The sequence below is a fragment of the Citrus clementina genome, unplaced genomic scaffold, assembly GCF_000493195.1.
Source record: "Citrus clementina cultivar Clemenules unplaced genomic scaffold, Citrus_clementina_v1.0 scaffold_4, whole genome shotgun sequence".
In the NCBI taxonomy this organism is placed as follows: Eukaryota; Viridiplantae; Streptophyta; class Magnoliopsida; order Sapindales; family Rutaceae; genus Citrus; species Citrus x clementina.
The window spans coordinates 22,569,347-22,581,923 of record NW_006262274.1 but is presented as its reverse complement, the minus strand read 5'-3'; the positions used below and the strand labels follow the sequence as shown (position 1 = coordinate 22,581,923).

Sequence of the window (12,577 nt, the reverse complement as noted above, 5' to 3'; positions counted from 1 at the left end):
GAAGAGGACCAGACCCCTAGTCCTGACTCATGATCAAGCGTTTGGACTGTGGAAGCTTCTGAAGCAGGCCTCTCTGTGGAGTGGCCAGGTGAGAGTTATATGTTTCACTTTATTCAATTTTATTTTTTTTCAAATTTGTTATTCCTGAAGATTGAAAACATTTTCTCTGTTTTGAATTTATTATTTGGTTCTCTGCCTCTGGATGTGGTAGCTCACCTGTAAGCTCCCTTTGATCCTCTAGCCATGTTGTTATTACTCTTCATACTTCATTTATGCTTACGTCGGTTTTCGGCCATCCGATCAATCTGATAATTAGGATATTTCCATTGATGGGGATAGTGTAACTTGGATATTTAAATTGTAGAGAAAAGATGATGATTTTTGAAATTACATGGTTCACAGATAAAGAGATTTATTTATAGCAAATGAAGCACTCGTATATTAGCTCACAATCGGACAATCAAGACAATCAGCACAGCATAGCAATCAAGGCCGATATCAATACTGGTATATACCCACCCTCACACAATGAAAACCAATCTATTGAAGGAAGAATTCCTATAAGCTAAGAGCTGCCTAAATTAATATACACATTCGCATTCGTAACCTAATGAACTAATGGTGTGATAGGGGTCAGCAAATCGTGCCTACCACTCAAATGGATGCACCAGAAGTCACCTTAGGCTGAGGTTAAAAACATACATCTGGATTGGACTGAGGCCTGTTGCTTGGTGGTTTGCCTGTCTGTAATCAAGCGATCGGGGGCTGAGTTGGGGTGGTTGACTCACCAAATGTCTGCCCGTCAGTCACCTTAGGCTGAGCTTAAAAACATGCATCTGGACTGGACTGAGGCCTATTGCTTGGTGGTTTGCCCGTCTGTAAACAAGCAATCGGGGGGTGAGTTGGAGTGGTTGACTCACCAAATGCCTGCCAGCAGTAGGGATCATACATGTGGTAGCGTTCTTGCACTGGTTTTAGCTCTATAACAGATAGAGTTACATCTACACATGGAAGGCTGTCACTGCAGGCAAAGTGTACTGGTTTTACTGTGTATGTCCCTTTAACTCTTTCATAGGTGATTCCTGATAGAGCCACAGCTGATGTTTGGTTCTTGCATGTACTTTTGTCACAATAGAATTGGTCAATCACAATTGGAAGTTGGACCTCAGAAACTTGAATGTTTGAGAAAAGTACCCCCTGAACAGAACCCGATCCACCCTGCAGATGTGAAATTTCAAATTGTGAGAAAAATGTGCTTGCACACTTCAAGTATAGGAAAAACTCTAGAGTTAGCAAAATGACTTGGAGATGTTATCCAATGAAGGAGATGGGAAAGGAAATTAAGTTATTGGAATTCTGCATGTGATCAATGCTTCAAAAAATAGTTAGATTTTGTAGCAAACAGAGAACACATCTCTAACTCTTTCAGATTCTTTAAAAATTTGTTGCAAATCTTGCAATTATGTCTAGAAGTGCTCGGAAAATTTTTTTGAATGACTTTAAATAAGATGGTGAAAATCTTGTTGACTTATTACTATGTTTCTGCCCTTCTTGATGATTTAAATCTTAATCCTTTATATAAGAAATCACTGCAAGTCACTAAATTTGCTCTGTTTTTGTATGTGATTGTTAATCTATCTCATCACTCTACCTCAGTTTTGATCACAATATGGGTAGCCTTTTACATTTATTGTTTTTTTATTAAGTTAGTTCTATTCTGAATTATAACATTGGGTTCCAGATGGTATCATTACCTGCCAAGTCTTGATTCTGACACCATTCATTGTGTTATGCATCATGACATCTCGGACAGTAATGTTTGAGACACATGCTTTGGTGTTCTCTTTTCCCAGACTTCCAATGCTGATTCCATGTCCTGGACCACAGTTCACATTATGTACGTATACATTTGAGCATCCAGTCTGAATAGAAACACAGTCATCTCCTGTAAAAGTCATCACATTTTAAAAGCTTAGTATCAATGCAACATATGTACCTGTTTCAACATTAGTCATTTATATCAAAGAAATCAGCTTTGATTTAACTTAAAGCTAATTTTCAATCCTGCCTACCGTGTACCCTATTTATATGTTAAACTAAACCTCCGGTTTTTAATTAAGCACTCGACTCAATATTAAAATCTTCATTCAGTGTAGGACCAGATATCTGGATCTTTTTACATTCATTTCTATGTCATATCCCTTCTAGTTGGGCCTTCATTTTCAGTCAACAAGGCAAAGAAGATGGGCAGAAGATTATGTAGCAAAGTGAAGACAAATGCAAGTTGAAAAGATACAACAAAAGATGTGTTTTTTGTTGCCTGTGGGGTTCAAAACCTCATCCTAAATTGGTCCATCCCTTGACAAGTTCAGGTATGTCAGGCGTTGAATAACTAATGGTTGAAAGTTTTCGGAATTTTGAAGATTGCTTCTTGCCATGTGCTGGAGAATAAGGCTACGAGGTCTGGATAAGATTGTCAGTGAATTTTAAGGAACCTGCATCAAGGCATGTCCCTTACGCAACGCCCTCTTTCTCTTATTTCTGTTGGGTAAGTGGATATGACAATGCTGTCAAGTGTTCCATATTAACCTCAATTTGACCCTGCAGGTCTTCTTGTTTGTTGAGATTCAAGCTTGACCCGCAGCTCATCATGTGTGGTTAAATTTGGTTTATATGGCAACATTATTCATTTACGAGCAATGTAATTACCGCATGCAAGATTGGAAGTATGAATTAGCACATCCTTGGAGTTTTGCAGGTGAATTCCATCTGTGTTGGGACTATCACCAGGCGATGAAACGCTCACATCATGTACCACAACTCCAATGCAATTATCAAACTTGAGGTGGCATTGCGGACTGTTTTGAATTGTTATTCCGGTAACTGTAACATTAAAACTCCCGTAGAACCTCAAAGCCTGTTACATAACAATACATGATGTTAGAGGACTGCATAGCCATGAATTTCAATTTGAATTTTTGCAATGATTAAGTGGTCATTACTGTTGGCTTGATGCTTGGCATTTTCCCAGATAGTTCACTTCTTATCTGCCACAGAATTTGAAGGAGAAACAAGAATAGTTGCCGATAATCAAAATTCGAATCACAGGGAAAAATTAACAAACTGATGAAGGTAACTAAATTACCGGCGTTGGTGGCTTGTCTGGTAATGTGTTGTTGTGTAATGGGATGATGAGCTTTGATTCATCATCTATAGGATCATCATACGGATAGTCTTGCCACCATACTGAGCCTCTTCCGTCAATGATACCTTTTCCCTGAATTGTAATTCCTTTCAGCTTTGTGAAATCGAGCCACCATAACAATCCTTTACCCCAATCTTTGGAACCTGTAGGAGCAATTATTGTTCCATCCAGCTGACAACGATTTTAAAATTTCATTAGAAAGTTCCTTAACCGATAAAATGTATCCTGTAAATTTTCCATCCTGTTGTTCCATAGATTTTACCTGAAATATAATGTTTGCTTGGCAGTATGGGCCAGAGAATGACATGGGTCCTACTAGGAATACGGATTCTGCAGGAACCACCATAATTGATGCTTCGACTTTACAAGCAGCTGCCCACGCAGCTTCAAATGCCTGCATCAAGTTCAATCGTGTGATTGAATTGTAATTTTCTAGGGCCACCTACTTTTACTGGAGTTAGTTTTGAAAAAGTAAAAATGCAGTAACAATAACTATATTCATAGGATAACAGTTGGTGTTGGTTGTGAGCTGAAAAAACTGTCAGCAATTATTGACGGAATCGTGACCGAACTGCCATAACGAGAGTCCTTTTTCTTTTTTGGAGAGGGCCCACGCTGTTGGTTCTGTTGTCGTTTTCATTGTATTTATTGCTGTTATTTATTTTCATGGACGTATATTTACCTCAGCTTTACTCCAATAGCATTGCGACACCCGAAGCAGGGCCGCAGTCCTATTAACTCCATTTGTTACCATTAAAGAGAGATTAAAAAAATTAGCATGATTTAAAATTAGTGATTTTGAGCATAATGTTTTTCAGTAACACTAAAAAGTAGAATCTTATTGCATCACTTGTCAATTGCTTTTGCTTTATAACAAATAATATGCCGGGATATTATCATTTGAAAACGTTAAGGTTTTAGAAGAATGAGAATTAATTAATGTGGCTCTGCCATTCGTGAAAATTAAGTTTTTTTTGAATGAAAAAGAAAGAAAATCACGTTTCTTATGGATGCAACGATTGAGAAGAATGACAAAAAATGAAATCCCATGTCACCTAATTAGCGAGTGTTGTTTAGAGTTTATAAAGCACAAAGAAATCCTCAAGACCGGGCTATTATGTTTGAAAAGAGTCATCCATATATATATATATATATATATAATAACAAGTGGCATTGAACGTAAATGAATTACCTTAGTGTCATCACTAACTCCATTACCCTTAGCGCCAAAATCCTTCACGTTAAAGACAGAGGAATGGTGGCTCGGTGGTGGAACATCGTATACAGGCTTAGTAGGCACCGCCGGAGCCAAAGGAGGAGACTTGTTATGAGACGGCGCCTTTGGTTTGGGCTTCGGTTTTGGTTTTGGTTTGCCATTGTGATAATTGTGGTGACCGCCTTTTCGATGGATATTTCCTTTATTATTCTTCTTGGACAAAGAAACAGAGTTGCTGCTTCTGCCGTGCCTCCAATGCCTCCCTCTTCTTGCATTGCAGGTCTCAAAACTTGCAGACCAGACAAGAAATGCAATCAAGAATAAGAATGCTAGGCTTCTGAAACTCAACCCTCTCATCGTTCTTAGAGAAAGAGATAGCTAGAAACAGAGGCAGAGAGCGAGAGAGAGAAAGACAAAGCTTGAACTGTAATTTTAATTAGTGAGCCAAGAAAAGTTAAGTCTCTTTATATAGGGAGAGCAATGAGCCTCATGAGAGTTAACAGTTATCATTGAAGATCGCTTTAAATAATGCAAAGGCTTTTATGTTTCATATTTCTCATAATTCTCTCCCGTATTCTGCATTTTTAATCATTTCATATATACCCCTTAATGTGAATTCTTGTTGGAATTAAATTTATCTCGTCTACAGCAACTATAGGTCCCATTTTTGCCACATGTTAAAAACTTCGCTGCATGTGACTCACCCCAGTTGTTTAAACAAACAAGTTTCGAATTCGCCAATCAATATTTTTATCAAAATATTCCAAAGCCATATATACTATACAAACCGTGGCAAGCCAAAGCAACCATACATTTTGTATACTCTATCTAATTTTCTTGCTTCTTCCAGTTTACTCGCAACAATTATGTCGTGTATTTTGTAAAATGCCGGGTACTTAAGTTAGTTATTGATACTTGCTTGCTTAGCTATAAAATGGTAAGAGATTAGAAACTGAAATTTGTATTTTACAAAATTAATACAGTCTAGTTTTATGCATCTATTTGAATGGATGCAAATTACAGCGCAAGATATAGATGGGTGAAAATCATGATACTGAAAAGTTGCTTGGCTGTTGCCTCGTGCCCACAATTTTATGAGTTGGGTGTAAATATTTTAATGAACATGTAATATATGGAAAAGCCAAAATGGAACACGTGAGTGGGTCTATATCGTGTCAAGGGGCACTGATTATAACAGCTCTTTATGGTCACATGCGACGTTCACGGGCTTAAAGTTCTGTGCTTTGTCTTCACAACAACCCGTAACCATGGCTTGCAAATTCTGGAGGGTGTCTCTTCTTCCGTGAAATCTTTTCCAATTTCAAAATGACCCGACAAATTTAAGAAACAGTACTGAAATCTGAGATAGAGAGAGGTAAATAGTAGCCCAAAACAAACTGTTTCTAAGAGAAGCTCTATGTGTATATGTATTAAAAACATGTGAAGAAACTCAGAACGTACTGCTGATCAAAATCAGACCCCAAAAAAAGGTACGGCTGATAATAATGAAAAATAAAAAATAAATAAATGCGCCCATAGTTTTGAGACGTTTAATTTGATGGGCAATGTTGTTAATAATTTGTTTTGGCGAATGGCAGTTAAGAGAAGTACAACTGTACAAATAGGCAAGTAGATGGTGTACAAGCTAACAATAAATTAGTTCACACTGATTTGACCCAAAAAAAAAAAAAAAAAAGCTTCTCTTGGAGTCACATGCTTAATCCCTGTGAAGAGAACAAGCTTTTAAAAAGACAAATAATATAACAGCAAGAAGAGAAAAGGAGAGATTGCGATTTGCGATAAATCATTGCACAAACAGGCTCCTGCTGCGATAGGATCGTATCACCATAAGCTTCGTTAGATCCATTTTCTTAAGAAATTTTCACCTAAAATTTTGATATGACCCCCCCGTGATTAAAGGACCATATATATGGAGAAATAGACGAGCTCCACTTCATTATTTGATAATCGAGAGAGAATTGAAACTAACCCCCATAATATTTTTATGGAGGCTCGAACTCTTATTCTCAACATTGTAAGTGAAAGGGTTCTCCCACTAGACCAAAGGCCTATTGGTATAACCCCAGGAAACTTGAGTGTGTAACAAAGAATTTTAAAGGTTTTCAACAGAGGGAGTGTGAGGGCGTTGTACCAAAATAAATGTAGCAGCCCACACATCTAACTCATACTCAAAAGTTCATGATTGCCTCAAGTCTCCTCATCATGTATAAATCAAGTTTTGTAACTAATCATATTGTCAGATGATAAGGTAGTGTGGATTCACCCATGCATAAATTAATCTGGTTCGGATATATACCACATAAACGCTCATATACAACTTATACCCAAGTGACAACTAACATAAGAGTTAAGAATTAATGGCCTCAAGCTTATATTATTAGCTCAATAACTATTTGCAACAAATATAAAATATTTTTCATATCACAGGAGACGTTGCATTAACATTTAATATTTTAAGTATGTGGTAAATGGTGGTTCTTCATATATATGTCCCAAAATAAAATTTACAGAAACAACAAGATAGTGTTGGTTCAGGAACCATAACTCACTTTCATGAGCCAACAAAGTTTATCTTGCAGTCTTTGACCTCTTGCTCTAGTCACTTTCCCTCTAGAATTCGCCATGACACATCCCCTTCTCATTCATGTGCTAGGCTGCAGTGCTTGCCTTGCCAAATTTATGATATTTCCGAATCCCACACGAAAATATAACCAATAATATTAGAAATCTCAATCGTTGAGTCTCAACTAAAGTCCCAACTGATTTGCATGCTTTAATATTTCAGTAAGAAAAATATGTACAAAACTGACGACATAAAAGGCCACACATCTCACATAAAGTCGTTATATAATTGAATTAATCGACTTATGAATCACAAACATTTATTTGTTAAATTTAAAGTCCCAGTAATAATTTAATTAGGCACAGTTAAATAATTTGTTAATTGTAATTGCAGTCTTTGGTGAGACAAGCATACATATATATTAATTATGTGCATGATATGGACTTTATATAGATTAGGTGAAGTTGGGGGAGTAGTAGTAGGACCTTCGAAGCCGTCTTTTTGTGAAGCTCGTGAACTTCGAATCTTCTCGTGAACTCCATTAGGGTTGGGGTTCTTAACTTCTTATTAATTTCTTCTCTTCTGTCTCTCTTTCTCTCTCTCTCTCTCTCTCTGCTCCATTATTATTGACTTATTATTATTATTATTATTCACTTTTGTGATTCATTTTTCTGCCACCAACCAAGGCATCAACATTCATGTTTTCTTTTAACTTATCAACATGTGCAGCTTCAACAGCCCGCGTCAAATTGATAAAGTGGGAATTATTTCATTCTTTTTAGGGTTTCATGTACAAGTTCTAAATAGAGAAGTTTCCCACAAACTTTATGCACTCATTTGATTATTATAACTACATGCAAGACGATCAAATTTAATGTGATTTCCTCTTAAAGAATTAATTAATGTTAAACTATGATATCGGTTGGATTTTTGTCATATTCGTTGTCTTCATTTCCTCATCATTACCTTGCGATTAAATCAAATCTTTCGCTGTATATAGATTGACTGTTCAATCAAGCAGCGAAAGCATTACATCATTCATGATCTCATTATATTTTACAATTGGATTAATTATGTCAGTTAATTAAAGCTAATTTTTAACGGAGAAAAGAAATAAAAGAATGAAGTGATTATTTTACTTCGATTCCAACTTAATTTGCGGTTGTGCTTAGTTGTTCTTCTGGCTGCTAACACCCAACATATTCAGATTTTAGAGAATAAATTAAGTTCAACAATAAATTTATTAAATGATTAATCATACACATGAAATCAACATTAGTGCTTCTAAATTAATTAGACAAGGCACACGTTTGAGTACTTGTTATGTCCTTTAAACCCAAATTGGCAAATCTTGTCGAGTTTTAGATAATACTTTAAAATATTATTATATAATCAGCAATCGGGAATTATTGTGTATTTTTTACTAATTGATGATGCTAAAAATATTCTAAAACAACTTCTTAACAATATTTTGCAAAAGAAAGAAAATCAACTTTTCATTTCAGTGTAAAAGTGCAAATTTACATCCGATTCTTCAATTTGCAATCACTTTTCTTAGATCATGCTTCAGCCTCTAATTGAAGAAGAAGAAGAAAAGTTAAAATGGCCAAAAAAATAAGAGGGGCCGGGGGGATTTTTCACGATTCATTCTATAACTTGAATTGGAGCTACAAGAATTTAATTAATAAAATTTTCAACTGTTCTTATTGTTCATAAGCTCTTCTTATTGTTCTTTCTGCTGATGTTCTGGTTTGTGAATTCCTTCTTGTCGTGCATGTGAATCACTGAGTTTTCTTTTCAGCCATTAATATTGTGCTTCTGCTTCTGCTTCTGCTTGATCTCTCTCTCTCTCTCTCTCGATTCTCGATTCTTAAATTTAGAAGGACAAAACTCAAAAGTGCTTTTGACGCCAGCTTTTTGTTTGTATTACAATTTACAAGACCCTTGATTCATGGCCTAAAAAAGAGCCGGCCACCATGCATCCAAAGCAATGTCACGGATCATTTCGAGCCCATAAAGATTTGCTTATCATTATTTTATTTTCTGGGGACAAAAATGCAACATCTCATTCATACATCATTTTTTTTGGAACCCTTTCCTCTAATATAACTTGGCCTATAACGCAAGTAATTAAGACCAGCTGCTGTTACATAATCATTTTCCCACCAATCACCTTTAAAACAGGCCAGCCAGCACATAGTTTTTTAAATGAAGACATTTCATATTTTGATCGTACGATTTTCCTGACAGGTAGATTGAGACAATATTAATTATTGATCTTCACCAACCTGTAATTTGATTTGGCAATTTGGAATGTTCTCTGCTTGTACAAATATTTCGTACAATGCCATCACGAAAATGCTTGGTGTAAAGTTGCATTATTTCCACTAAATGGTCGTCTTTTCATTTACACCATTGGCCATCAAGTACTCGCCGTGAAATTCCCGGCACGTTATTAATATTCTTGACAAGCTTTAATTCCACCCACCAGCTAGATTTGTTTATTTTATTAAACATATGGAGAACAGGATGATGATAATAAAACTTGTTGCTTGATACTATAAAGTTCACTGATTCAAATTTAGGAGGGTAACTTCAAAGAAAGATGGCCTAAGGAGAGGACATATATAGCCTTCTGGTCACATTCTTTTTTTCTTTTTTTTTGGGTTAAATCAGTGGACAAAAAGCACCCACTAGACCCTAAGGGTTTGATCCCATAGATAATTTGATTCTTATTATCTCAAATATTGAGAATTAGGCTCTACTGTTTTATAAATGAGGATTTAATCTCATTTCTTTAGTAAACTTGGTCTGTTTGAATAGAGATAAACGTATTAAATATTTTATAGTGTTGAACTAAGAGATTAATATTTTATGATGCTCTTAGTTATCAGTATCTTAACTGACGCAATTCACTAATCAAAGAGTTTTAAACATTCATTTATTAGATAGTAAAAATTAAAATGAAATAGTGTGGAATGCATATATTTTCTTCTCCTGCTAATTAACTAGAGAAAATCATGTTAAAAAAAAACTATGAAATGATAATGAATATAACGAACTTAGAATCTAGCTGGGCTCTTGGAATTCGCAATTGTCTTTGTCTCTCTTAAATCTTAAGCTCCGTTTGAGATTGAGGTGGTGTAACTTGTCTTTGTCTCTCTTAAATCTTAAGCTCCGTTTGAGATTGAGGTGATGTAACTTTTAAGTTACAGCTGTTGTGGAAAAAAAACTATAATTATCAAATAAAAATTAATAATATGTAGTAAATATAAATTTTAAATAATAATTTTGACAAAATTATTAAAAATATAATAGATTTTTCATCATACAACCGAAAAATCATATCAACATAATTTATAAGGTACAGCAGTTAGTGTTTAACAAACACTTTAGTGTTGTAACTTAAACAACCTCAATCACAAACACACCCTTAATCCTTCAATTTCACTCCCACTAAAAAATAAAGATGATGAGGTGGCGTCTCCCCATCAAATAATTGATAAAGAAATTAGCATGGCATTGTCAAAATTTTTAAAATCAAATTGTCATCCATGATTGAATTAACATACCAACTGGTGCGTATCTATTATATTACGTATTAAACAATGGGGGTTGTGTTGCAATCTGAAAACGAATTGAGTAGTGACAACATAAATTAAAAACCACTTTAACATTTCTTTTATCTTTCTTTCAAGCATACGTGTAATGAAATCAATGCTGTATAGTATTATACATATGTTAATGTGTGTACGTTGGACAACACAATGTCGTTTAATGTAACATGTATTGTGCACTTGTCACTTTAAAACGGGCCGAGAAACTTTACAAATAAGTCATTCGTTCTTCTAAGCAACCCATTTTATTATTATTATTATTATTATTATTATTAGTTTTTCCTTGGGTAACAATCTTTTAGGTATAAGCCTAATTTAACCAATCACATTATGGGTACGAAGTATTGTCAGCATTTCGATTTGAATCTCTAATCGTTCCCGTCACCCGCATTGTCTCGCCTGTATGTATTGTTTCATCTCATTATTAGTTTTTTTTTTTTTTTAATTTCAATCTTGACGTGACGTGAGTGTAATAATTATATTAAAAAAACGCATCTTGTAATTGAGTTCTCAAGGGACTTCACTGGGCTGGACACACAAACAATTATGTTTTTACAACTCAGTGGGCTTTTCCAGAAAATCTAAGCACAGGCTGCCTGGCCCGATTTCGATCTGCAAGCCTCTAAAGAGATTCGATTAGGACTTCAGAGGGTTCCAGTAGTCCAACTCCTTTAGAAAAAAAAAAACAAAAACAAAACAGTCGATCCGATTCAATCTCATTCCAAGCTTTAAACGCTTGATATAACCAAGAGATACTATTTGGGAAGTACTATGAATTGGTTTTATTCAATTTTGCTCTTCAATGTCAATTGTACTGCAACAAACATACAAGGCTTTCCATTCTCTGTGTGTGTGTGTATATAATTATATATATTCGATGGATAACATATAAAACATCCTCAATATCCCATAAAAAATTTAACTTGGTCACCTCAGTCCTCCACCAAGAAACCTATACTAGTATGCTCTACGGTCCAGTTACATACCCGATCAATATACTATGACGTAATTATTTAAGGGCCTATAGTTGGCAAGTCACAGCTCAGTGTGAACAATTTCATTTCTTGTTGGTTCTGCGAGCTTAGCATCTTTATCGTTGGAGGTTAAGCAGTCTACTGAAGGATGCACAATGCCGTACCCGATGCCTTGAGCAGAGTTGCAGTAGGTCTCTACCGTACCATCTTTCTTCTCTAAGTTGACATTGCTCAAGACTATGTCACTACAGGGGACGGTGTCACTGCAGGCAAATTTCATTGCTTTTGAGCTCTTTGTAGTCCCACTAATGTTCCGGTACATGATCTGGCTTATTTTAACAGCTGATGTCTAGCAAATACAAGAGAGGATTAATCGTTTACAATCTTTACAGAATTGAGACTCCATGTTTCAATTATAGAAAGGGAACCGGATAATGTACCTGATTCTGACAGGCTTTTGGGGAGTCACAGTAGAACTGGTCAATGATAATGGGGTTTGAAACATCTTCCATCCTCACATTTTCAAATCGTACCCCACGAACATAACCAGAACCTCCCTGGACCATAGGTTGAAAAAGAAAGGGTTCCCATCAGTTTCAAAAGAAAGAGTAAAATTAATTGGAGCTTAGAACGAACTCTATGTTTCAACATGTAAGCGCTATGTATCTATCAAATTCTGACCCATAAAAGTATAGAAAATACATTCAATGCAGAAAATTGGAGAAGCACAAAAACTGTTTCTTAACACCAAAGAAAAATTTGTTTCGAAGTCTTGAAAAAACATTCAAACACTTTGTTAGCAATTTGGAGTGTTAATGAATACTTGAAGTTAAATATACAATAGAAAAAGTCTCTTTCCAGGTTTCCAGAATGTAGCCAATTTGGACTTTTCCTAATGTCTCTCCTAAAGTAGCTAAACTGGTATTGCCAGTGTTACATATCAGATCTACGTGATTTACTCATGTTATGAAGTACTACCTG

At 35.5% G+C, this 12,577-nt stretch overlaps 2 protein-coding genes across 3 annotated transcripts in view; both read right to left on the bottom strand.

Annotated features, from left to right (window-relative positions):
• Window positions 1-425: 425 nt before the first annotated feature.
• On the bottom strand, window positions 426-4,840 carry LOC18044063 (polygalacturonase At1g48100). 2 transcript variants are annotated; one of them, XM_006438282.2, is made up of 7 exons: window positions 4,398-4,840; window positions 3,468-3,599; window positions 3,146-3,376; window positions 3,003-3,047; window positions 2,710-2,917; window positions 1,755-1,945; window positions 426-1,218 (listed from the first exon to the last, which is right to left on the bottom strand). In XM_006438282.2, the coding sequence occupies exons 1-7, from the start codon at window positions 4,776-4,778 to the stop codon at window positions 823-825; spliced, it is 1,584 nt and encodes a 527-aa protein (XP_006438345.1). In that variant the 5' UTR covers window positions 4,779-4,840; the 3' UTR covers window positions 426-822. The 2 variants fall into 2 exon arrangements, with proteins under 2 accessions (XP_006438345.1, XP_024042523.1); XM_024186755.1 differs by lacking the exon at window positions 4,398-4,840 and adding an exon at window positions 3,888-3,929 and having other exon boundaries at window positions 430-1,218.
• Window positions 4,841-11,389: 6,549 nt separating this feature from the next.
• LOC18044447 (probable polygalacturonase At1g80170) overlaps window positions 11,390-12,577 on the bottom strand; it is a 3,574-nt gene continuing 2,386 nt past the window's right edge. Inside the window, exons 7-9 of the mRNA XM_024186318.1 lie at window positions 12,436-12,514; window positions 12,037-12,186; window positions 11,390-11,945 (exon numbers count right to left, since the gene is read on the bottom strand). Of these exons, the coding sequence (XP_024042086.1) occupies window positions 11,658-11,945; window positions 12,037-12,186; window positions 12,436-12,514 (517 nt within the window). The 3' untranslated portion in view covers window positions 11,390-11,657. The remainder of the gene's footprint in view (window positions 11,946-12,036; window positions 12,187-12,435; window positions 12,515-12,577) is intronic.